Source organism: Orussus abietinus, unplaced genomic scaffold, assembly GCF_000612105.2.
Source record: "Orussus abietinus isolate OABI.00-Male unplaced genomic scaffold, Oabi_2.0 scaffold32, whole genome shotgun sequence".
Lineage (NCBI taxonomy): Eukaryota > Metazoa > Arthropoda > Insecta > Hymenoptera > Orussidae > Orussus > Orussus abietinus.
The window spans coordinates 256,686-281,845 of NW_019394330.1; the positions used below are offsets into that span (position 1 = coordinate 256,686).

General features: G+C 34.9%; 2 protein-coding genes across 5 annotated transcripts in view; one reads left to right on the forward strand and one right to left on the reverse strand.

Annotated features, from left to right (window-relative positions):
• LOC105703850 overlaps positions 1–25,160 on the reverse strand; it is a 210,809-nt gene that overhangs the window by 182,262 nt on the left and 3,387 nt on the right. Inside the window, exons 1-2 of one of the 2 annotated variants that reach the window (XM_012432553.2) lie at positions 5,426–5,856; positions 4,265–4,668 (exon numbers count right to left, since the gene is read on the reverse strand). In XM_012432553.2, coding sequence (XP_012287976.1) covers positions 4,265–4,391 — 127 coding nt within the window. In that variant the 5' untranslated portion in view covers positions 4,392–4,668; positions 5,426–5,856. Of the gene's footprint in view, positions 1–4,264; positions 4,669–5,425; positions 5,857–25,160 lie in introns of those variants that run through there. The other variant, XM_012432554.2, reaches the window with a different exon arrangement.
• Positions 6,015–23,957, forward strand: LOC105703849 (protein MLP1). Of its 3 annotated transcripts, XM_012432550.2 has the most exons (49): positions 6,015–6,077; positions 6,735–7,277; positions 7,349–7,531; positions 7,622–7,818; positions 8,176–8,191; positions 8,795–8,874; positions 9,014–9,197; positions 9,913–10,122; positions 10,204–10,386; positions 11,292–11,345; positions 11,423–11,467; positions 11,848–11,886; positions 12,029–12,151; positions 12,363–12,452; positions 12,937–13,026; positions 13,109–13,234; positions 13,305–13,364; positions 13,444–13,497; positions 13,600–13,737; positions 13,958–14,053; positions 14,135–14,266; positions 14,351–14,461; positions 14,586–14,681; positions 14,751–14,885; positions 14,971–15,018; positions 15,132–15,224; positions 15,507–15,662; positions 15,733–15,828; positions 16,097–16,165; positions 16,237–16,335; positions 16,563–16,703; positions 16,821–16,916; positions 17,303–17,365; positions 17,585–17,680; positions 18,283–18,366; positions 18,489–18,632; positions 18,891–18,938; positions 19,033–19,130; positions 19,220–19,715; positions 20,263–20,391; positions 20,585–20,734; positions 20,854–21,099; positions 21,228–21,308; positions 21,630–21,767; positions 22,096–22,284; positions 22,343–22,489; positions 22,619–22,866; positions 23,117–23,309; positions 23,430–23,956. In XM_012432550.2, exons 2-49 carry the CDS (start codon positions 7,068–7,070, stop codon positions 23,631–23,633), a joined length of 6,204 nt encoding a protein of 2,067 aa, XP_012287973.1. In that variant the 5' UTR covers positions 6,015–6,077; positions 6,735–7,067; the 3' UTR covers positions 23,634–23,956. The 3 variants fall into 3 exon arrangements, with proteins under 3 accessions (XP_012287973.1, XP_012287974.1, XP_012287975.1); XM_012432551.2 differs by lacking the exon at positions 11,848–11,886 and having other exon boundaries at positions 23,430–23,957; XM_012432552.2 differs by lacking the exon at positions 9,913–10,122 and having other exon boundaries at positions 23,430–23,957.

The following is a 25,160-nucleotide window of genomic DNA, read 5'->3' on the forward strand; positions in this document are numbered from 1 at the left end:
GATTTCTCAAAAAACGGCTGAACCGATCGCACCATATTCTTTACGTTTATCTCTAATTATAAAAATCCAAAGTTAAACAGCGTGGATCTTCCATTTACCTCTTTGTGCTATTATGACCACCTCAAATGCGTTTTGTTAATTTTCACATTTTATCATTTATTGGCCTTCAGTATCCGTCTTAGTTCGATAAGGCCGATGATCACGTTGTTATGGGAAATCTTATCATCGAACGAATTCACCTCAGAATATCTCGGTAACTGTAGGTAGGAAAGGTCTAGAGAACAGAGGCTTCAGCCACAACCCTCGATCTTCCGACTTGATACTCGATAGAGGCTATTCACGACCATCTTTGAGGTCGTAATGATGGATAATGGCACGGGAGTGAGCATATCTAAGAGAACTTTACAAGAAGAAATAAAATCCCAAGTGGCATCCGTTTACCAGGGACGCCACAACCTCTAACCACTTTCTGTACGTTCGCATACTGCGGCCCTATATTACCAGCAGACCTTGCAAAGTGCCCCACCGATGTTCCAATTTCTCCAATACATTGCAGAACTTCGTTATTAAATTGTAGTTTCTCGCCGGCTTTAATTATATTTTCTAAAGGGACATAAAAGACTCACTGAACGTATCCTCCGAATTGGGTGTACCGATTCGAATTTTATTCAAATTTTACCACGGGAATAGGCCCTAAAGTAGGTCCTGAAACTCATGAAATTTCATTTTCCATTCATGAATTCAGTTTCGACAGTTTTGCATCGACCTCTTTATCATTAAATTACCGAAATAACATATATAACGCTTCTTTCCGAATAATTCTCAACGTAGAGTGTAAAAGCCTTCGACATAAATATTAACATCGGTAAAGCGCCAGTTAATGTCATTACTTGGGTATTTAAAATGACGTTCCCACCAGAAAGGGTATAGATGAATTTTAATTTATCGACCTGGATTAAATTTCACGGCGCCTTTCGTCTCTAGACAATTCCCCTTGCTTCCATTTCAATTTCAGCTCACGCACGCATCGCGTCATGTAATTGCCCGCTCGACCGACCTGTAAGTCCTTTCGGCGCCCGGAGTAAATCACTTTTACACGGATAATAGCATGTAGAGTGGCGGTTAGATGTTGGACGATATCACATTTCGGCAGTGATTTATAGAGGTCGGTACGACGTAGTTAAATTCGGTAGCGAGGGGCGCATCGACGCCCCATGCCCATGAAAGATATTTTCGCGCACGTGGTTGGTACATACAACGCTCAAGAAGGCGGCGACGAACGTCTGCGGGTTTCGGCAAAGACTTCAAGCGACGTAATGCCCTCTATTATGGACGGTATAAAATTACGCCCCGACCGGCGATCCTGAGTTCTGGTTATCTCGTAAATCCGTACCGACAAAAAATCCCCCTCGAAGTTATGGGAGGGAAGTGCTTTACTTAGGAAGGTTATGCCCAAACTTGTAGTCGTACCGAGCATTCACGAGTCCGTTACTGCATTGTTTGAAACAATGAAGGGCCACTTAAGGCCCGCCTTAAAAAATCTACTCGGAACCGAAGTGCTTCCACACACTTAGGCCGTTCTAACTTACGCGCCCTGTTCTAACAATATTTCACTGTTCACGGGGACCTTCTTAAAGTTATTTCTTAAAACACTCGAGTTGTTTAGAAAATTATCGGTTTCAGTACCGATGGACGCGAACGATTGCTGCAATGTACTGCTGAAATATTACCACGGAAGTCAGGGGATACCGCAATGAAATCTCAAGAAGCATAAGTTCCATCGACTACCGGGTAAGTGACCGTGAAATATTTAAGACTTCGTTATAATATTCAATATTTCATGATTATTTACTGTCCAGGCTCACGTTTGTTTGTTTCAAAGGATTCGCCATTGTTTCGCTCCTTTAACCACGTTCCCCCAGTGCCTTGAATAAAACACTGATTAGTGTTCAAGTAACGTCGCGAAATAATGACAAGTGCTTAATTAAAAAATCTCCCTCAAACAATTGGCCGAAAATGAATGCGGAACTTCCGGTAAAATTATCCTACGATATGCTAATGAAAGTTGTCCCCGTAAGAAGGTATTCCACCAGGAAATCATTTATTCCGAACCTTCGACCTCGACCAGGGAAATGCAAGAAGGAAACTCACTGATTGTAAAACCGAAGTGCGTCACTAACGAACAATGTGTCCCAATTTCGGTACCCAGTATTCATCAGCAATTACATTAAGGCTCGTAAATAACATTCGGTCGTCATAAATTGTCTATCGTAACGAACCGAGAGTGAACTTGGCTGCGATCCTGAGTTACGCACTTTTACGCGCGTCATTAAGAGTACGTTACTATTATAAAAGATTTAACCAGTGGCCAAAGAGTCATAACTATGTTCCTAAGTGCATACCGATCATCGTTAGAATGTCGATGCACACGAGGAAGCTATATAAATTGCTCAACACCGACACGTGTAACTCCAGAAGTGCTCTTCTAATTGCAAGAAATCATCCCACCTTTGAAAGCGATAATCTTCAAATTGCTGGATCGCTTCCATATTACGCAAGTCTGATTTCGTTGTCACTTTCGAATCTATGATAGTTACCCTGACGCGGAACATAAATCAGACGGGCAAGTCGAGATGGACATTCAAGCCATTCTCTGGGAAAAGAAATGAAATGCTGAGTAGTTCTGAAAGGGTTACAGGGCTTCGGATGATCAAGGGGAGAAATAATGAAAAGATCGGCAACGTCACCGCCAGTGATGTCGTGAACACGTCGCAATGAGATTCAAAACTCATTGCATTAAATCAAAACGCGCAATGCACGGTCGTGTACTAGATCGGCCCTCTTATTGTTAATCCTTTCCTTTCGAGGAGTCATGTCAAGAAATCAACTGACGCAAGTAAGAAAGGAGGCTGGGAGATTGGCAGATTAATAATCGCACGGCAGGCTTATTGTTCGAGATATTAGCGGGCAAATAACCACATTGTGTTCCTTGATGATCCACAAATATACATATAAACCTTGCATCAAGACACCATACTACTTTTTATGACTTTTATAGCTACACTGTTAAAGAGAAATATTGAAATTTTATAACATTTTCGTTGGATGTGTCATTCAGACATGGTATATTCTATAACATTTCCAAACATCATTTATAACATATTTCCAATGTGACGTTGAAGAATTACAAATTTATTTTCAAGTTCAGGACAAACGCATGATAATTCACCTTTGAGACATGAAATTTATAATTATACTACAATCTTATGTACAATAAGTGTATGAATTTTATGAATATTTTTAACAGCGTAACCTTGAGTAACAGGAACAATTTCGACGTTAGGATGATATCCGTAACACATACAAAGAAAAAAGAAAGTATACGTATAAACCCGATGTCAATGGGAAATATAACAACGAGGAATAACAAACGATACGAAAAATATGCTGAAAAAAAGTTCCACCACATGAAAACCAATTAGCATCCGTTTAAATACCGCCCCGCGTAAAGCGCACTAAAGATACATTCTATCGCAAAAAAAAAGAAACACCGCTTAATCTATTCAATAAGTATATGAATAATGATAGAATTCAATAGCATTTTGCTAGCATACATTTATGCATAACTACCAATTTACCTTCAACGTATGGCTACTTTTTTTAGTCGTTAGTTGTTCAGAGGGCGAAGGCCAGCGTTCGTACGAGAAGATAAGAAAAAAAAACGGAAAGAGGAACAGGCAATACCGTTATTGCCATAATTTCACAATTGAACGGCTTCAGGTGACCTGGTTCCTACCGCCTGCTCATTCTCCTTGCGATGGTAGCGTGACCCATTCCAACTCTACCTCTCTCCTTCTACCTCCCACTGCAAGTGAAAACCATCTCAAGCCACGACAAATACAGAATTGCCCGTCCTGACGAGGCCTACATACGCACATGTGTGTTCATACGTGTCGATGCGTACCCTCTTTACGAGAAAACTTGCTTAAGATTAAACACATAAAGACCGACATGATGTACGGATGACTTGAATCAGCATAAAAAAAAAACGGAATTTCTAGTTTCCAAAACACATGTTATATATATATAAATATTAAGTAACTTATTATTTATGCCCCGAAGACGATGGAAAAATCGACCGTACCAGTGTTCTAACAATTCCTAGGATGCTTAATAAAAGGAAATATTTAAGGTTATGTTCGGCAACTGGACGGGTGCGATCACCTTAATGGTACGCTTACCTTAATTAAAGAAAATGGCGTACCTTTATCTGCAGTCCGTGTCCCGGGCCCGGCAGCAGGGAGGTCATCCGAGCGACCCAGAGGGAATCCGGCGAGCAGCAACAGGAACAGGAGGGAAGGCAGGAACGGCCCCAGACGACGCGCCCTCATCTTGCGTGCGGAAGACAACGCGTTACGGTCACGCTCACGGCCTTCGTCACATCCTTCGTCAGTGGTATTCCCGGGCTCCGTGCGAGGCCCTTTCTCGCTCCCTTCGCCCTCTCTCGCCCTTTCTCATCAGAGGACGTTCTCCAGGCGTTCGATCGCGCTCAAGTCCGAGGATCTTGGACTTCCGGTGTCTGCCAAGCCGGAGCGACGCTCACTCCCCGCCGCTTCCGGCCGCGCCGGGGCCCATCTTCCTCGTAGATTTTCCCACCGGTGGTACTATCTATTGAACATATCGATTCGTGTTCATTTACCTGCCCTTCTACCTTTCGATGCTTTGGTTTGTCTTCAGGAACGGGAACAGGCACCCGTGGGGTCGAGAGGTGACCTTTTTATCCGAATTAATGGCGGGAGTTCACCGACATCTTTGTTCCGTGATTGTTGAGATAACGGGAGAAAGTGTATGTACCCTCGATGGGCATATTTATGGAACGGAAGGGGATCGTCCGTTGGCTGAGCAAATTTCAGAATTTTACAAGTGTTTAAGCTTATCGACATGCAAGGGTACAAAAGTAAGAATGAGTTGCATCCGTTTGGAACGCCATCTTGTTTTTCGTGCAGATTATATAGAACGCGCGAGTCAGTTTTCATCGAGGGTCAATCAATGCAATTTACTAGATAATGCCATGAGTTTTAGGTATTCTCTATTCTACGTACACGTTCCATTCGTCTTTTGGTATATTTTCTCTTCGAGATGTTCGTATATCGAGGCTTCGGATATTTCTTTTAATCCGAAAGCTCATGGAACTAAGATGTCGGTAACCTCGCGCGATAAAATGACACCTAACCCTCTCATAAATGTAGCGAACCTTTTACCATTTTATCATAAAGCGTTTCCACTAAATACCGGCAACATTGACCAACGGCCGTTACGACTAACGCTTTTTCCGATCCTCGATTTAAAAAAAACAAAATGGAGGAACCGAAGGTTCCTTCGAATTATCCATATCGTTTGAAATTCTTTCGTAACCTACACGTACATGTTCACCGTGCAACAGTGGCGCTAGCGGCGTCGGGTAGGGTCATTCTCAAATTCCCAAGGAAGTATTTTCAAAATAGACCGTTAAAATACCCGCAGATATATGGATTTGAAAGGGTGAAACTTCTACGCAGCGGAAAAAAATGTTCCTCGCGAGTTACTGTCCTCTCGGGCCGGCCATAGAATACATGCGCTGCCGCCCGGTGCCGTAATCTCACTGCCTCGCATCTCCGCGAGCCACTCGAGCGAGTCCGGCACTGTCACTCGATTCTTCGAATCTCATCCTGACATTCCGCACTTGTGCGACCGGCCCACTAGCGAGTGATCGAGGCTGAGGGAAGGACGAGGTTTCGGCGAGGAATCTACGTCGACGGAGCTTTGATGTACCGGCCAATTATGGAGTTGTTTACAAAAGGAGCGCCCGGCGCACGAGTCCATGCTCCACTGCGAGCTTCGTCAGGTGTTCGAGCAACCGCCGCGTGCCGATTCGACTCCTGGCGGCGGCACCGCGAACTACCGAGCTCGCTTATCTCCTATGACAGCCGATCACCACGGCCCGCGTGGTGCACTTCATTCATGCAGCCGACTCCGTGACGATCACACACGTGTGCGAGGTTGCGCGTCACTGGTCGTTATTTTACGTAAAATACCTGGTAAGTTATGCGACAAAAGTTGCCAAAAGCTACACTTTCTCCATTTTTCTTTTTGAAGGAATATTATATAGGTTTATACTGCACTATAATATACTATTTGTTTTAATGGAATTTAATAGTCTTCATTTAAGCAATTATCGCATTAATGATCTAGACAATCGGAACCGCAGACAAATAAAAAAGAACAAGTGTTGTACATATACGTTGTTTCTAATTAAATATTACAGTGATTAAAATAGAAATACTCAAAATTATTCCGACCTTTGTGTAAGTATGTATATACCAGATACAGCAATAGAAGTAATAAGTACTTTAATTTCTTTATTATAGAATGGATTCCGTGCAAATGAATAAGCTCAGTTTTAATTAATATTTACATTCGATGATGTTATTTATTTATACGTGTATATATCATCGTACGACAGTAACTTCAATTTACCATCTTAGTTTCTCAACACTTTTTATCTTAATACAATAAACTATTCAAAACTAATAAAGTCATATTTAAATCACTAGGATGATTTATTTAAAAAATGACATGACTTCATAAGAATGTAACAGAATATGTTTTAACGATATAAACGTATGTAACAGCTCATTCATCTGTATACATAATAAATAAAAATATAAATAAAGAATGTGCTTGTATGATTTTAGATTATATTAGGCCAGTAAACAATGTACAATGATCCATTAATAAGTGTGCGACTCAACTACCAACACGAAGTGTACATACACTAGTAGCAGAGTAGCCACATTGTAACCAGCTGTACCTTCACTTACTGTAAAAATAGAACTCTACTGCTACCAGATTGGCAACACTGTTTTACTTTAAACTCCTTCAGACATGAGAATGAAAATGGCCATTTAGCCTGCTGGTATTTACTTTGATAATACTTTCATTATTCGATTCGGAGTGTAGGAACGTTTAAAATCCCCTTACTGTTACCGTCAGTAAGTTATTAAGCAGACTACTTTAATATCAGTGCCATGTACCCGAGTGGTAGAAATACCTCAGGGCTTACGGATGTGTCTGTCAATACAAAACATGTCGAGCCGTGTAAGGCATTCGACAAAGAAACTGGAGTTATCTGTAAAGAAACGGAGGGTCTTCGAATCCTCGAGGAATTTCAAAAACTTTACCAATCTCGTATTGAGCAAATCGATAACGAAGCAACGTCACAAGCTGATCGTACTTCTGTAAGTTTTTCGTGTGTCATGTTGGTTATGTTTGCAGTCTCCAAGACTATACATTCTGTTTTTAAATTCAGATGAAACTACAGATAATGACAGAATGGATTAAAGATTTGGGAGAACAAAACTTAATGTTAGTACGTACCGTTGAAGACTTGGAAGAAACAGCTTGTCAGAGGGTTAAAATGCTGGAGGAGAAATTGCTGCAAACGGCCGGTATCGTAGGACAAAATATTGTTTGCTCCAATCATTCCGTTGAGGTATTTAAATCCAGCGATTATATAGCAAGCACAAAATGCCTTTATGAAATTATGCACATGCCTTTTTTAATGTTTTCTTGAATAATGTAGACCCTGAATTCGTTAAATGATCGCATCAATCAATTGGAAAAGGATGAAGTTAACTTACATCGGAAAATCGAATACCTGCAAAGCGACATTAGGGGTTTATTGGAACTTATACGACGAGGACGTCAAGAAAATTGTTGGAGTTTGGATGGCATTACCTTTTTTGAGATTCGACCTGATGATATCCCACCTCCAATCGAGTAAGTCTTGTCAAGTATTACTTACAATTACATAAATCATAAATCATTTTTCAGACTCCAGGGAGAAAGCATTAAAATAATATATAATACATTAACCGCTTACCTTATACGATCATATGAAATTTGTAGTATGATTTACATGCTGAAGTTTTTCAGTACTGATCGTTCATTAAGTTAAGCCTCCCTGGAAATATTGTTTAAATATTTTATAAGCAATTCGCATTTTCTTTTGCAATGAGGTATGCAAATTTTGTTGCGTATTCATCGGATTCAATAAAACTTTCTTTACTACAAGAAACTTTTTTCATAAACTTCTTCCAAGAAAGCTTTAAATCTTGTTCTTGCTTTAATTTTCAGTTGCACCTGTGGCCAGGTAAATCCACGCAGTAAATCTGATAAGAAAGTGAGACTAATTATAGAACTAGGACGAGGACTAGCTTGGGGACCAAAGTGTCTACCAAGTAGAAACTTCTGTGACTGTTCAACTCCTCACCCTACCGTCTGTTTTCCTTATGAAACAGAAACTTTGCCCCTTACTCTATGATTCAATTCTTTCCTAACGTGTGAAGTTATGTTTATATTTCTCCTACACTCCCTTGATAAAATAGTAATTTTGTCACAATGGTTCGTTGTCAATAAATGGTGGGTATGAAATTTCAACAAAATCCCATATCTTCAGACATTTTTTATTCGTTCGTTCAGTTGACATCGATACCTAACGTGCCTTAGAGAGTAGCAAGACTAAAGTAACTGTCCACATAAGTCAATGAATTACCATATTGAATTTTTGTTTAAACATAAACCATAATTCCATATCTGTTATAATTCATAGAATTCAATATAAATAGTAAATTGATTGAAACATTAAAAACGATACAAATTTTATTTGGAACCATCAAAATTGTTTATATCATTTTATACATTTAAAATCTCTTTTAACATATTATTCAAAATAACAAATAATGATGTCAAACAGGAAGAAGGAGATGGTGAAGGTGTACAGCGTCTAAAAGAGCAACTGATAAAAATTCAGGAAAAAGAAAGGAATGCTGTTCAGTAAGTTAATCACTTGTAATTTTCAATTTTAGACTAACAAGCTAATCATTATTTTATAATGTAGCAATATTTATACAAGACTCGTAATAATATAATGTTATCTTCTTCTCAAAAATGTCTAATAATTAAATCTTAACAGGTGTCAAGCACAATTGGAAGAAAAATTGGCAGAATTAAACAGAAATGTGCTCACAAAAGAAGAAACGATAAAGCAATACGTGTCGAAACTACAAAGGCTTCGAGATAATCTAATGAAGCGATCCAGATTAGGCAATTGCATTGTGTCTAACTCAAATACAACGGGCATCAACCATGATTCTGATGTAAGTAAAACGTACACACATATACAAGAAATCTATTATAGCCGTATCAATTGTTATGCAAATGTCTTATTAAAACAAATCATTGATATAATGAAAAATTGTATCATAGAATTGCACTATTTACAATCAGACAAAAAAATTGAAATAAGCTTAATTCGTTTCTTTTGCGGCAAAATACAATATGTTGAATAAACATTAATTGCTTTACTGAATATTTCTTAACATAAAACGAGGTAGCTATTCTAGGACCTCAAAAATATGAAGAATTGATTCGAAACTGTACGCAATAGCATTTTTTACACAAAAGCTTCGCAATCATGATACCCGTTAGTTTTCTGAACTAATAGCCAGAATTTAAAGAATTGTTGTTTCATGTATTCATATTTAAAGTTAGGAAAGGCCCCTTTAATATGCACTTTTAATCTATAGAATATATCGTAACACTTAGTGTAGAAAAAGTACTTTATACGCTACATGTTATAGTTCCCTCCCCATTTTGATGTCAGCTTTTATGCTTTTGCATATGTTTGACGTAAAAATGTGTAAAGTATAAGAATAAGAATAAGAAGAAACTGATTGAAGGAAATTAAAAAAAAAAACAAATTAATAATACAATGAACATTATAATTTTCTAAGTACACTAACATTTAATGTATTAAGTATTATTATTATAATACTTATACATTTAATGTATAAGTATAAGAATTTTGTTCAGATTGACACAATAGCCGATATTGTGGAAAGTGCCATAATCGCAAGAAATCTAGAAGACGACAGTTTGTATCAACAACTACAAGCTGCAGAGGCAAAATTAATTAAGATTACTCACGAAAAGGACACTGAATTATCTACACTGCGTACACAGCTCGATGAAAAGAATAGGAAGCTAGAAGAAATTGAATATCGATTGGCTTACGCGCAAAAAGTTCGTTTAATTTTGTCCCATTACTAAAATGCATCCCTTGCAAAAACTGGCCAGTTAATTTATGTATATGGTGCTTTTTAGGAATCGCAAGAAACACGGGAAGCTTTAACTGCGGAAGTTGCAGAGAAACATGATCTCGTCATGACACTCAGGAAAGAAGTCGCCCAGTTAGAAGAACAGTGTCGGCAAGCAAACATGCAAACTCATTTTAAAGACGACATTATCAAGGAGATGAGGAAGGAATTGAAACAAACGACTCTCAAGGTACATCTCAACATTTCACTTTTCTATTAACAGATGTGGAACGTGGAGGAAAGTTTAATGCATGGCCCCTTAATTCCTTTTCCTTTTTCCTGCATGCCAAATTTATGTAAAAAGACGGTAGTCGACAAGAATGTGGGATGTACTTGGAAACTGAGCGACAAATTTCCATTGCCTGCTCCTCTGTACTCATCCACTCAGATTCGAAACGACATGTTCATGTCCCATAAACGACGTGGGAATTCAAACGATCCTAAAAAGCTATCGGAAGCTGCATCTGGCATAAAATTGAAATCACGCAGTAATACAGAAAACAAAGAAGCCTACCAGTCGCATAATGCATACAGTGAAATATTGATCGGCCGACATAAACACAGTGCGGACCAGAAATTATTAAAGTTCGTTCGGCAATTATCACCACCTTGCAAGGATAGAAATTCGAAAATTGAACGCAGCAAGAATACACTCCCGTCTCATTTACTCTACCCTCTTCAAGCATATCCAAATCTGAAGAAATATGGATGATAAAAATATCATTTTTGTACCAGTTACCTTATCCGTAGATATGTATTAAAGCCTTTATTGTACTGATGTATTGCGATGTTATTATTTTGAATCGTTGACGTATTAACATTCGGACAAATAGAACTTTATGAGTGACTTCGATAGAATTTAAGTCATCGGAACTCATATTAATCAGGTCATTAAACCAAATGAAATGATGGTTGTTTTTTTACTTGAAATGTCTGCACCGATGTGAAAGAGATAAGGTTCACGAAGATGCTACTCTATACCACCTTCATATCACCTTAATACTATGTTACGAGATGGATTTATTGATGATATTCTATTAATCATATCGAAACTGTGCTGTTTACAATCTATTGTCATATATTTATTATTTTCAGGAAACGTGCCCTTCTTCTCGAAGAGTTCGAATTAATACGGAACCTTGTGTGGAGGTCAGCTAAATTACTTGGATTAATTACATTTATACGAATGTACGAGGATTCATATAACAACATTGCTTTTATTACAGAGATACTCTTCTTCTCGCTCGGACACATCCTGTTCATCATATAAGGTTCGTTAATTAAATAACGAGAAATAAATATCGCATGCTTTAAACTTAGCTGTTACTAACAGTTTAGTGATAGTGGAATGTCCTTAAGAGATCAATTGCATGAAACTCAAAACGAGTTAAAAGGTTTGAAGTGTAACCTGAGTCAAAAAATCGCTCATATTGGGAAACTTAAAAAAGAACTTGCATCTCAAAAAACCAAGACGGCTGAGCTTTCCAAGATTGTGGAAAAGTATTGCATTACTGTCCCAAATATGAGGAAGGTAAGGAACACTTCAGACGATGCTCATCAGTTAATATTATACCGTAATGCATTGATTAACTATATACCCATGTATCACTTTCTCTAAAAATGTGTTTGTAAATCGTTTCATAAATTTTAGGAAGACGATTCGGCAAATATATATGAAAGTTCGAAAGAGGTAATTTTCATTGTTTTACTTTATTACCTTTGTAGTTGTTCAATCTGTAGAGCGAGTACAAAAATATTAGTCATCTTAATAATAGGATTTCAGAAAAGAATGTAAACATGATTGTAAGTTAAACAAGTATTATTTTTGCCAGGATCAGATTGTATCATACTTATCCAAAACAAAAGCATTAATGGAAAAGGAGAAAGATACTCTTCTTGACTTGAAGGCAGAATTAGAGTATATTCTACAGGAATTTAATGTTAAGGAAAATCAGGTTAGTAAACATATGAGCACTTTCCATGTAGTAAAAATAATGTAATCTGTTAAATATCAACATTTTACATACATTATGAACATATGTCCATAGCGATTAACATCGTTAGTAAGAAATCTACTTTGTAGTGATGACAGTATATGTTTTACTATTATTATACTATTTACTATCCCTATTAAACTTCTAAAGTTTTAATCTAAATTAATTTCAGATCGTTGAACATGATCTAGTAATAGTTCATGAGAAACTGCAGGACATTGAACTTCTGCTTCGGAACTATAAAACACAAGTCATTGATCATGTGAGTTAAATTTCTGAATGTCAGCAAACACGCTGCACAAAAATGTTACTTTTTGTTTTAGACTTAGTTCCTATGTGCACCCATGAGATTTCAAAGATAAGGCTATATTATATTATAAAAAGTTCTCCATTTAATAAAATTAAAACCTTATCGGACAAACTAGTGTCCTTTGTCTCTGCATTCACCACATCGGACTGTGTATTATCGTAATAAAACATAATTAATATCAAATCACTGCTTCCAGGCAGACGTAAATTATCTTTCAAAATGAAGACAAGGTGGAGTGACATTTCATTGCTTCTCATGTCCCACGAGACGAAATCATATTTAAAACGTAACTTAAAATGAAATTAAAATTAATTACTTTTCTACTATCCTATGCAAAGCTCTGCATCTGTATGTTATGATATGAAGCAAGCCGAATACGAAACGTTTAATACGAACTTCAAATAAATTCGTTTACTAATCTTCTTATTTCTTACAGCCTGAATCTACAGAATGTGGCGAAAACTACATAACTACTGCGGAAGAAAAGGTGATCTGCTTAAAAAATATACTGCGTGATGCATACATGGTTTGTACTTTTGATCTAAGTTAGGCATTAGGGTATACCTACAATTTAAATATTTTATATCAAACATGCACGTTGGTTTCAGAAATCAGATAAAAGCAATGACGCTTATCGACTGGAAGATATAACGAGAAAATTATCCTCTAGCGTTCAGGGTATTTTTAAAATCTGTACTGAAACAGAAAAGGCTATTGCTCTTTTGGATTGTGTGGTGACTATATTTTGTACTATTTCGTAACAAAGTATGTTAATAGTTTAAAAAAAATTATATTTTATTTTAGAAGCAGAAATATAATGAATTCGTTTTTCCCGAAAGCGGTAAAACGTACTACGTAACAGCGGTAAGGGTACATGCATCATGTATATTTATTAAAACCAGTAGATGATTAAAATGTATAGTTATAAACTTTATAATTTTAGGACCAAAAGGATTCCTATTTGTTAGATGAATGTAGCCGAGAGTTGAAGAATGACGTAAGATATTAAATATCATTCTAACGGAATTTCAAACTATCACTATCAAGTTATAATAATTTGAGAGGTTATACTCACTACTATATTCCAATTATCCTATAGATAAATACGCGCTGCGTTCAACAATTTCGAATTATGGAAGAATTTAGAATATGCACAGTAGAGGCTCAAGCAGCTACTGAGGACTTACAAGAAGAAATAGCTACCGTTATCACCACCTTTAATGTTCGCCATGAAAGAGTAAGTTCGCATATATGTATATAAACTAAGTCTTATAAAACGTCCATAAAGGTTAATTGCTGAAAAGCCACGCTCATTCGTTAAGGTGACGTTCGTTTTTTATATTGACAGCTGTGTCAAATGCGAATTTCTCGATTACCAGAGTGTTATAAATTATCGTACAATAGTCCTGACACTTTCGTTATTCATTTTTATTTCTTTACATTAATGCCTTTTGCAGTATTTAGAACTGCACAAAATGGTGACCGAAGTCCAGGATCATTTAGCGAAGACAAGAGAAAGTATATCTGATGCGATTAATCGTCTGGAATTGCAGGTAATAATACGTAAATTAAGATTTGATAATTTTTCATCATTCTATCTATGTGTGTATGATAACTCACGGGTTCAATTTTAGGAAGAACAAAGAGTAAAGTTTAACGACAGAATTATTAATGGTAGAGCGAGACTAAAAGATATAAAGAATGAATTAAATCAAACCAGATGTGATGCATCTCGATACATGTATGATTCAAGAGATAGTGCGCAGGTATTTAAACATATATACTAAGCTTCATATAGTTCTATCTTCATTCCTAAACAATATGAAATTTTAAATGCATTTTATTTTTAGGAATGTTCGCTTCCAAATCGTATAGACACGCGCACTTGCCGCGATCTATTTGACATTGTAGGAGATGAAGTGGAGCAAGTTGTGAATACTTTACAAGTATTTCAATCTCAGGTGATTTTCGCTATCTAAATTTTACTGAAGATTCTCACATTGAAAAAACTTAATTTACAATTAAATCTCAAATTAGTCATATAATACAACACATAATTATAGACGTTTCTACTATTATTCTTAGGGCTGCATAACTACATCACTATTAGCCCAATTAAAGAGTCAGTTATACAGCGTGGAGGGTGATTTAAAAGATTTACAAAGAAAAGCAGATGAGATTGTGAGTGCACCTTTAAAACCTCTTCCTTTTCCATGTATTGTTTAATTATTTCGACTTTGTATTATTAAGTTATCAGACAATGAAGCAGCACAACAGAAGTTCTGTAAACGAGCAGCCAGGATAGAAAGACTGGAGGCAGAACTTGATTGCACTCACGTTAAAATGCAAGATATTTTGGAAAACTTCATTGCTTCAAAAGATATTGTAATACTTCTTTCAATGTTCCATTCCTAAATAACTATGCTTAAGGAAATGTAAACATGTTGATTATTAATAATTTCATTTACAGGTCAGTGACCAATGTGAATATCCAAACGAAAATCAATGCCAAAATCAGGTATTGTAACTCCTTTTATTCATTCCTTTATTCTTAAGACCTTATTGACGCCACTTTCATATCACCTTAAGTATGTATCTTATGTTAATTTAACGTTTATAAACTTATCGTAGGTTCCGCGCGGTTTACCAGAGGATGAAGAAACAAATGAATGGCAATATCGAGTAGTTGATTTGCAAGAACAGGTTAAGAAATTACAAAACGAGGTAATATATTTTCAATTATGATTCGTGAACGTAGTTGCAGTGCTCCTACTGCATGAACTCAACAGTAAGATTCTGATATTTTTGTTTAATTCAATTCATCTTACGTTGAGATGTTAATATTATAATTAAACAAATCGAAATCTCATACTCCCATACAGTAGTCTTACTAGTCGTAAGTAGATTTTTTGGTCTGCTTCGTGCAAGAGGTTTGCGTTAAAAAAAAAAAGTATATTACCCTTGTACTTTTTATGTAACATACTTAAACTTCATTACAATTTTCAGATGAAATGCAGACAGGATACTAACACCATCTTAAGGCAAAGCTTAGAAACAATGGAAATAGAACTAGCCTCTGCATTATCTAAAGTCGAAGCACACAAAAGGTCGTGTTTAGATAATTCTGAATTGAAAAGGAAAATTTCCGAACTAGAGTCTACTGTAAGTGATTGAGGCTTAATCAACTATTTGATACTAATATCCATAATTCAAGCATTATTTACTATTCTAGGTTAAGATGCAAAAGGAAACCGAAGATGTTCTTAGAAAGAATTTAACATGCAGTGAAATAGAACTTAAAAAATCAAAAGAACTTCTTGATTCTTTTGTAAGTAAATCTTTACAAAGATTATATCTTTAATTTCATCTAGTTCCTCCAGTTAATTTCATCTTCTTTTGTCTCAATTTACATAACTATTCTGATATTTTACTTTGAGAACAAATTTAGGCAGGACAAAAAGTATTAAAAACATGCTAAAAAATAAGAACTTGTTTTCTTCGATTTTTATCGCATCTTGTTATTATTGCTGTTATTGTTGTCGTCATCATCGGTAGAGTTATAACCGCTATAATAAATTGAATTTTTATTTTAACAGAAATATAATGAACCCAACTCCGACGGGCTGATTTTTCAATGTAGATTTCCACTTACATGCCAGCTTGAGGTATGTATGTGCGCACATACAATTATAGTTCTTACAAGTAATAAAAATACTAAAAATAATATTTTATACAGAATGTACCGCAACCTTTAAAAGGATTGCAAGATGTAATGGAATTATCAAGAACTGGTCTTCAAGATCTTGGAAATGAATTGAAAAAGCTGAAGAATGTGGTGCGTACTACTTTTTTCATACATACATCTTACAGAGAAAAATATTATAATATAATAGTGTAAAAGTCTTGAAGTATTCAGATGTAATATGTGTAACAAAAATTAACTCGATAGGGACAATTAGGGAAAAGTTAAAAAAAAAAGTGAAATTGTGTTATAAATCTCTATCTCGTGATCGACAAAATATTGTATATATTTTATTAATGAATATGAAATATCTGCAATAGGTATGCAAAGATTCGTTTTGTACATCATCAGGACCTGTTATGGCAGCTTCTAATATATTAGAGAAGCTTGCACAAGCCGTGGAAGATTGTTTGACTGAAACGGATAAACTAAAACACGTTTTAACCTCGAAAGATAAACTAGTAAGTACAGAAATATATATTATAATTTACCAAATGGTACATTTATCTTAGGACTGGTTTACGCCTAAAGATCTCCAATATTCTCACTCAATTGAACTAATTTTTATGTTTTTACAGTTACAGGACAAGGATGAAATCATCAGAATTCAAGACAATTCTATAAGAATCACACAAACTGAATTAAAGGATTTGCATAGGAAATTGCAAGAACAGGTATGTTATATTAAACTCAGTTTATTAACTATATGTAGATTACTATGCATGGTAGTATTTTAAGCGGAACTATTAAAATATATCAAAGCACGTATAGGATGTACCACTTTCGTTCTCAAAAACTGACATCACTAGTACACTGCGATAATTACAAACAGAAAGTGACCCTTATACATGAGCTTAGTTCTCAACTAAAATATATAACATTAACTTATAATACTCAATTTAATTTAGTATTTTACTAACGGTGCATGAAAACAATATTTTTACCGAATTTCATTATTTAACAAGATTATTTCCTAAAGGTATGTATTAGTTTCTTTGGTTTTTGCATGTGTAAAGATTATCCATAATTTTGTTTACATTTACTACTCTTCTCTTTTCAGATCGATTTACAAACTGGTATCGTCTCGATGTATGAAAAGGATCAAGCGTTTTGGCTTAAGCAGGTATAAACAATTTATTATTTAACTAACAATTCCAAGAAAATAATTTTTAAAGAAATCAGTCCAAACATATTTAACCATTAAACATTTTATTTTCTATTTTGCAACTTGTTACACTTAACGGCATATACGTTGAAACGTATTATTTAAATATTGCTTGACTTATAACGAAACTCATAGATATATTTTTTAACATTTTCACAATGTTACCATTTTGTACAGATTGAACAACATACCCAGAGTATTGAAACATTACAAAGTATCGTTGCCGATGCCAAAAGATGTCTGAATGAAATTGAAAACAAAGCAGTTAGTGATGTGAGTGAAATGTGGCCTTCGAATTCACCTACAAAATTTAACTGTGAGAGTGTGCATGGTGTTTAAAGTACTCATGTAACCATACTAAACAATTAGTAATTACTGTATGAAGCTAGAATAATTATAAACGAGTGTATACACATACTGACATGATTTAATTGCAATTGTAAATAAAATGAATTCAGTGACCAATTATGTTTTCTTTAAGAAGAGAGTCATCATTTTCTTTTAACCATTTTATAACCCGGATGTGAATCTTACATGAATAACATGGATCAATGTTTGTAAAACTGCTTTATGTGAAGTATTGCTATGACATATGACAAATTAGTCCAATGCATTAGAATTTAAGCATGTGTTGAACTGTAGGAGTCGCACACAAACAAACTAATTGTATTGACGTGAATTGACGCTTTATTTGAAAAACGAAGAAAAATACTTCTCTTGACGTAAGATAAATGGTAATATGCTTGGTATGTATTTTTTCTAATACCTTTTTAATCATACTATTAAATATATGAAATACTAAATATATAACTATAATTATGTTAAAACAATACCACTCGTGTTGAATATTCAATTAATTTTACTATTCATTACAGCCTTTCAAAACAAATGAAGACATTCGTGTCTTGTCTTTGTACCTAGCTGAAACAGAGAATCAATACAAAGAATGTTTCGCAGAGGTAAGACTGAAATGATTTTAATAAATCGCCTGTTTAAGTACATATATGTACATATTTATGTATTTATGACTTTGTTCTTAACACATTTGTCACATAATAAAAGTTTTGTTTAACACATTTAGGCTGCCAGTCAAAGTACTCTCTTAGAACTTCAACGAAGTGCCATCGATAGCCTGCAAGAGAAGATCCAATTCATGGAGAATGATAATATTGTGACCGTTGCTTTCTTACACTTATTATATTATTGTGTTTTAAGTAAAATACAGGTACATTTTTTTTCCATAATAGCTGTTTAGAGTATAATTACTCTGTACCTACAATAATAATCGAAATAGACGCTTTTTGAGAAAATCTAGTTGTACGTATCTGGTAGTACATCATTATAAAAATTGCTATTTCATGTTCAAGAAATTGTTAGAACATATGGAGTTGAAAGCATTGAAAGATTTCTTGACTTAATATCACTTAAGTACATATTTAATCAACTTCATGCAAACTACATTTTCAACTTTTCTATTTTATAGGGACAAATCGAAGAACGAATTCAGGATTTTAACCACTTGAGATCTGAGGTACAGAACCGTAGAAAATAATTATTAGTATACATTTAGATAAAGCAATAACAGAATATTTGATTTTGTATTTATCACGGAATACTGATTTTAGATGTATGCCCTCATTCAATCAAAGAATTGCTTGAAGGAAAAGTATCTCAGCATGAAGAAAATGTGGCAGGAAGTTAACAGCGAGTTGGAAGACTTAAAGTATTTTTCCATACATTCAAATCTTCACTATTAATATTTTATTAATTTTTATACATTGTAAAATTGTCACTAACAATTTCCTGTTAAAGGTGCGTTACATCACTACGGGAATTCAGCACAAAACATAGTCAAACAGAAGTTATAAAAAACTACAAGGACAGAGAATCCAACACGCAAGATATCTACCGTGATTATTATAGAAATAGTGCAACAATGACGGATGCAGAAGAATTATCGAGACTACTTTTACCTGAAGAAAAGGAAATAGAAGAAAGGAGTAAAATACTCGCAGAAGAAAATGAGAGTATGAAAATGCAACTGAAAGAGTATCGAGAAAGTTTAGAGATCATGGAAAATAAGTTGGACGATGACAGCAGAGACGGTATTATCAAGAAACTGCAAACCGAGATACAAGAATTAGCGAGTGTAGAAGCTTCTCTGAAGACCGAAAACGAAAAGCTTAAAATCGAATTAGATCAGCATATAAGTCGAACGCAAGATATTATGTGGGAATTAAAAGCCAGCAAGGAGAATGAAAATCAACTGGAGAAATACATAACGGAATTGAAAACATCACAGATGGAGGTAATTTTATAAATAATCACGATCACTTAAGGTGATGCGAATGTGACGTCAGAGAGATCTCATTTATGAAACCCTTCTCCGAAGATGTACCGAGCCGTTTAAAACTTATAATGTAAATATTGAAGCTATGAGGAAGGTTCTAATACCCATAAATTTGTTGGAAATTTGTGTATGGGCATTTTAAACATTTTTTATAAAGAATGAAATTTCATGAATGTAAGGACCTTCCTTATAGCCTCTATATTCATGTTGTAAAGTTTGAAACGATTCGATACACATTTTGAAGGAAAATTCATGAACAATTGATCCCTCAGATGGCATTTTCACGTTTATGATTCCAATAATTTTTAAACATGTTCACATTCCTTGAAGTACCATTAGAATAAAGCATTATTTCTTAACATTTTATCGAAATAATGTTTTCCTGAAAGACTAAAAGATAAATACAATTTATAACAAACAGACCAGATCATATTTATCTAAAGTATATATTAATAAAGTAAATATTATTTAATTTTGATATCCTTTATTAATGATACTGTGCTAGAATATCGATGCAGCTATAGTTAGAGATGAATTGAAAAAATATAACAGCGAATTACTGAAATTAACTACCAAAGCAGAAACTAAGCAAGAGGAACTGTCGATACTTCAAGAACTCAAAATAGAATTTGAGGTATTCTTTACTATTCTTGTTCCGAAATTATGTTAATAGCCCACAAACTAGGATATCATGTACAGTTAACAAATTATATCTGCGATTACGAATCAAACAAATATTTGTTTTTAACCTGTTAAACAATTCTTTTACTGTCTCACTATACGCATGATTCGACTGTGAATATATAACAGGTCTTTTTATGTTGTAGAAAATTGAGGATTTAGAAAAGTCAAATGAAGCTTTGGAAAAAGACATAGAAATTCTGCAGACAGAAGATAAAGATAAAGAAGTACAAATTATGAAGTACACGGAAATAGTAGGCCATTTGACTGACGACCTACAAATTAAGGGTGAAGAGGTACGTACGATTATAAAATTGAATGCATGACCCACTATACAATTTTTATCAAGTCTGTTCTGTAAAATACAATAAATTTCATCAGTGCTTCTTAATTTTTATTATATCTTGTTCCTAAGGTACAATGCCTACAAACTCAAATCGAAGCCATTGACTCAGAAAAGAAGGAACAAAAAGAAATCATCGAAGCTTTAAGAATTAAGATGAAACTATCCGAACAACAAGCTGAAGATTATCTTAATGAATTAAACAATTCCAAGGACTTACTAAGCATTTTCCGTGATCGTGTTCATTCTTTAAAAGTCTTGTTGGAGGAAAAGTCTAATGATCTCGTGAAGCTTCAAGTAGATTATCAAGTAATGAAGGTATGTTAATACTAATAATTCAGAAGTCTCATGAATTCTTTGCCTTGTGTCAACATCGTTTTAGCATAGAAGGGCATAAGACACTTTTATGAATCCATAATTGTGCAAAAATATATTATATGTTTCAGAATGACAATTCTATTCTAGAATCAGAAAAGGCCATGTTAGAAAACAAAGCAAAGGAGTGTATATCTGACCTCAAAAAGAGGGTAAGTCATCAAATTCCATTATATGTTACCATACATATTATCTTTGCTCTGAAAAGTCTTAAAACTATAGTGAGGGTTGAATAATCGCTTCATTTCTTTTATTAAAAAATAAATGTCTATCAGTCAAATTTTTGGGTGAAATAAAAGATTTCGACTCCAATTTCCACCCTCTTTCGTCCTCCCAAAAGAAACGTCATTAGTTTTCGAACCCACTGTATGTAATTTATGTTTCTTTACACAGAATACAATGAAATTGAAGGTAAAGGCAAATAAGATGTAATCATTCTGAAATCAAGTTAACGAAATTCTCAAATATTTCAGTTGAAGCAGGTGCAGTTTAAACTCTGCATATCAGAAGACAATTATTGTAAAGTCACCCAAGACTTTAATAGGAGTCAGGAATTACTTATCCAAGCTACTAAGCGTGAAGTTGATGTACAACGAGCACTCACGAACTTGGTAATGTGCATGCAAAATATTTAACACCTTTTTCACGTGACTTACTTAAAAACTGCTTGCTTAATTCTGTCCGTATAAAGGCCCAGTAAAGACAAGTCGGCCATATTGAATTGTAATGTTAAAAAACGAGAAAACTCGTCGCTTTTACGTTGAAAATATGAAATTTTGAATTCTCATCTATTAAAGTCCGTACTATCTGCAGGATTCTACCAACTTTTGCATATTTTATGCAACTGGGGCAAAAATTACCAAAACTTTGGATCTGGCTTTACTGGGCTGTTAAAAAACATTTATAGTTTATCTTCGGTCACTATATTTTGCATTCCAGGAAAGTGAATTCTTTGCAAAAGTGGCAAGTGCAGAACAGGAAGAATCAAGATTATGTAATTTAGCTGATGAATTGAGCGGGAAGCTCGAAACAGCACACGAAGAGTTAGCTGCGAAATCCACAGAACTTTGTCAAGTGCAAAGTTCATTCAAGTCATGTAGTGATCAATTGAAAACTAGCGAACAAAATGTAAGTTTGCAGTGCCACATAATCTGTTCTGCGAAACTAATAATCACGCCCTTAACAGATTACATTATTGAACGAGAAAATTGCAAGTCTGGAAAGCGAAAAATGCAAACTAAAACAGGAGTTGCAGGAGTATATGAATGAAAATACCGCACGTATTAAAGAAAATAATGCAGATAAACAAAATGATTGCAAATATATGTCTGAGGTAATTGCCTTGACTTGAATTATGCTGTTCATGTAATTTCTTCCTTGTATTCCACAACAATATTACATGTACTATAGATATATGCAATTTTTAAGTTCAGTTTTGATACTCAAGTAATTATTCTTTCAGTTAAATGACACTCTAAAATCCCTCCTGGAATTGAGGAAGGAGTCTTTGTTGAAAACAAAATCTCTAGAGGACGTATCGACTGGATTAACCCAAACTGCAATGAGCGGATCTGAACTTTGCAATGAATCGCAGTGCGCGATTTCATGCATACGAGCCTGGATGGAAGAACAAGTACTGCTTGTTAACACCCTTACTACTAAACTGAAGGCTAAGCAACAGCAGTTGAAGAAAATTGCATTCGAAAAAAGGTAAGAATAAAATTTTAATTTAAACGCTTCGTAACAAACTCTGAGATGCTCACTAAAGGGATTTCTCGAAATTCAACCCCTAAGAGAGTGCAAAAGGGGTAAAATATCGCCGGCGAAGCCGTGATGGGAGATGCTAGAAATAGTATATAATAGTACAGATATCTTCTTATAATACTACAGTTTCTTAATTATATCCAACGATAAAAAATTGTATAATACATGGTAAGAAATGAAAAATCAATATTTCCAGAGCTCTTCTTGCCACTCTCAGAGTGTTGAAAAAGGCCAATTGCAATTTATCTCGAAGGCATATGAGATCATCTGTACCATCTAATCGTGGGACAAGGAACAATTGTACCAGCTGTTGTGCTTCAGCTTCGAGCATTCCACAGGATTCAAATGTACAACATGGTACGAATTCAAGTATTCGTCATTTACATCAGGTACGTGAAGCCCCGGAAATGAGCGATAAATTATTTTTGAAAATCACCTCAGTAAACAAAACTTATTGTTTCTATATATAACGTCGGTATTTGTTTATGCATTAACATTTCTTTAATCAGAGGTACACTGCAACACCCGTTAGAGTAGCAAGACGAACATCAGTGCGTGGGAATTCCTGGTGGTTTCCAAAGTTGGAGCAATTGACAAAGGAACTAAGAAAGAATAATCAATGGTGGAATGAAAATACTTGTAACGGAGCAAGCAGCGACCCTTGTCTAGAAGAGAATCATGATTACGGTTATCAATCTTCTACCAGTAAATGAGCTGCCCAAGATATGTCAGCGAGAGGTTTAATCATATGGATGAGCAAGCTGAATTTCAAGAAAAGTATCTTGATCAATTCTCATAAAATGGTTATTGCAAACAAATAGCAATGCCATTGATCCATATCAGATAATTATTCTGAATGACACGTATTTACCGTCTGAACATTATATATCTTCATTCATGTGTTGTCTTTTTATATACATATTAATAATTATATCTTTTACAACATACAACTGTTTCTTCTTCCTGCTCTACACTTACGTGATGATTGTTGCGTTTCCGTTATTCAACAAAAGTATTTTTATGATGAACATCGATAAGTAGTAGTAATCAAGATTTAAATAATGCAGATGCAATAACCCTTGTTAGACTTACGATCTCGAGTTTGTGACGATAGAAAGTAATACTTCTTAATAATATGTATTGGAGAGTCGAACATTAATATATAATATAATATATTAATTTAGTATTAATATAGCAATGCAAATTTCAAACAGAAGTTTCAGGTCTGTATATAAACTAATGATTTTTTTAAGTTCATCGTAATATTCATAAATTATCAATGATAACGGAATAAGATGAGACTTGTGTACCAGGCAGGGGTGATGTTGCATATTTAATTTCAGGTCCCCACCATTGAATCACGGTATCTGTTAACTCGTTTTGTTCTTTTCTCATCTGCTTGCTAAGAACAGAATGCATTGTTGCATTTTTAATCGCGTCCGAATACGTTAGTTTCCAGTTACTTTCATTGTTATCATGTGTACTTGCTTCAACCCTATTTTCTGGATACGTTCTATTATTACAATTTCCTGGAATGAGCCAATGCTCTTTATAGTTTACATTATCCACCTGGAAAGACTTTAAAAAATTACTATCTTTGCCATACATATGATTTTGCACATCTTGATCGCATCTACGAGAGTTATAACTTTGATTCTCAGGAAACAAACTGCTAGAAAAATCTGATTCATTTCCATTAATCGATGTTGAATTCCATAAGTCGCTCTGGACATCGGAAGAATTCATTGTACAGGTACGTTGAGAAATGGCAGTCCACTTATCGACATTTACTTCTTGTTCTTGATCACTATGCGATAGACTCCCTGAAGACGAGCACACACTTATCTTTGATAACTGACGTTTTGGTATCGACTGTTGATTAAATAATACGTTAATAAGAAAAATAGTGAATTTATGATTTGCATCTCAAATACCTGGAGCATGGACTCATCCTTTTCTGCTGGCTGTTTTGTTACTAGTTTTTCAGTTTCTGAAACTAGATGGCTCAACAATGTATCAAAAGCAGAATCTTTATTATGAAAATCTCTTTTCCAATCTTTTCGTGCGTGTTTCCCCAAAGAGGAGGAACGAATTGTATCATCCTCCCAATCCCTACATTGACGAGTGACTTTGCACTCGTGATAGTGTGATCGCTTTTGACTTGCCATGTCATCTGCAATTGTGTCTAATAATTTTTCTGCAATTTTTTTACTATGCAATTGCTTTATCTCTAAATTGAA

Bases quoted from the DNA above. Each gene is read 5' to 3' on its own strand.
- LOC105703849 (XM_012432550.2), top strand. From the start codon at position 7,068: ATGTACCCGAGTGGTAGAAATACCTCAGGGCTTACGGATGTGTCTGTC. The intron at 10,387-11,291 runs GTACATCTCAAC...TATTATTTTCAG, and splicing joins TGAAACAAACGACTCTCAAG to GAAACGTGCCCTTCTTCTCG. The intron at 13,027-13,108 runs GTTTGTACTTTT...CGTTGGTTTCAG, and splicing joins TACTGCGTGATGCATACATG to AAATCAGATAAAAGCAATGA.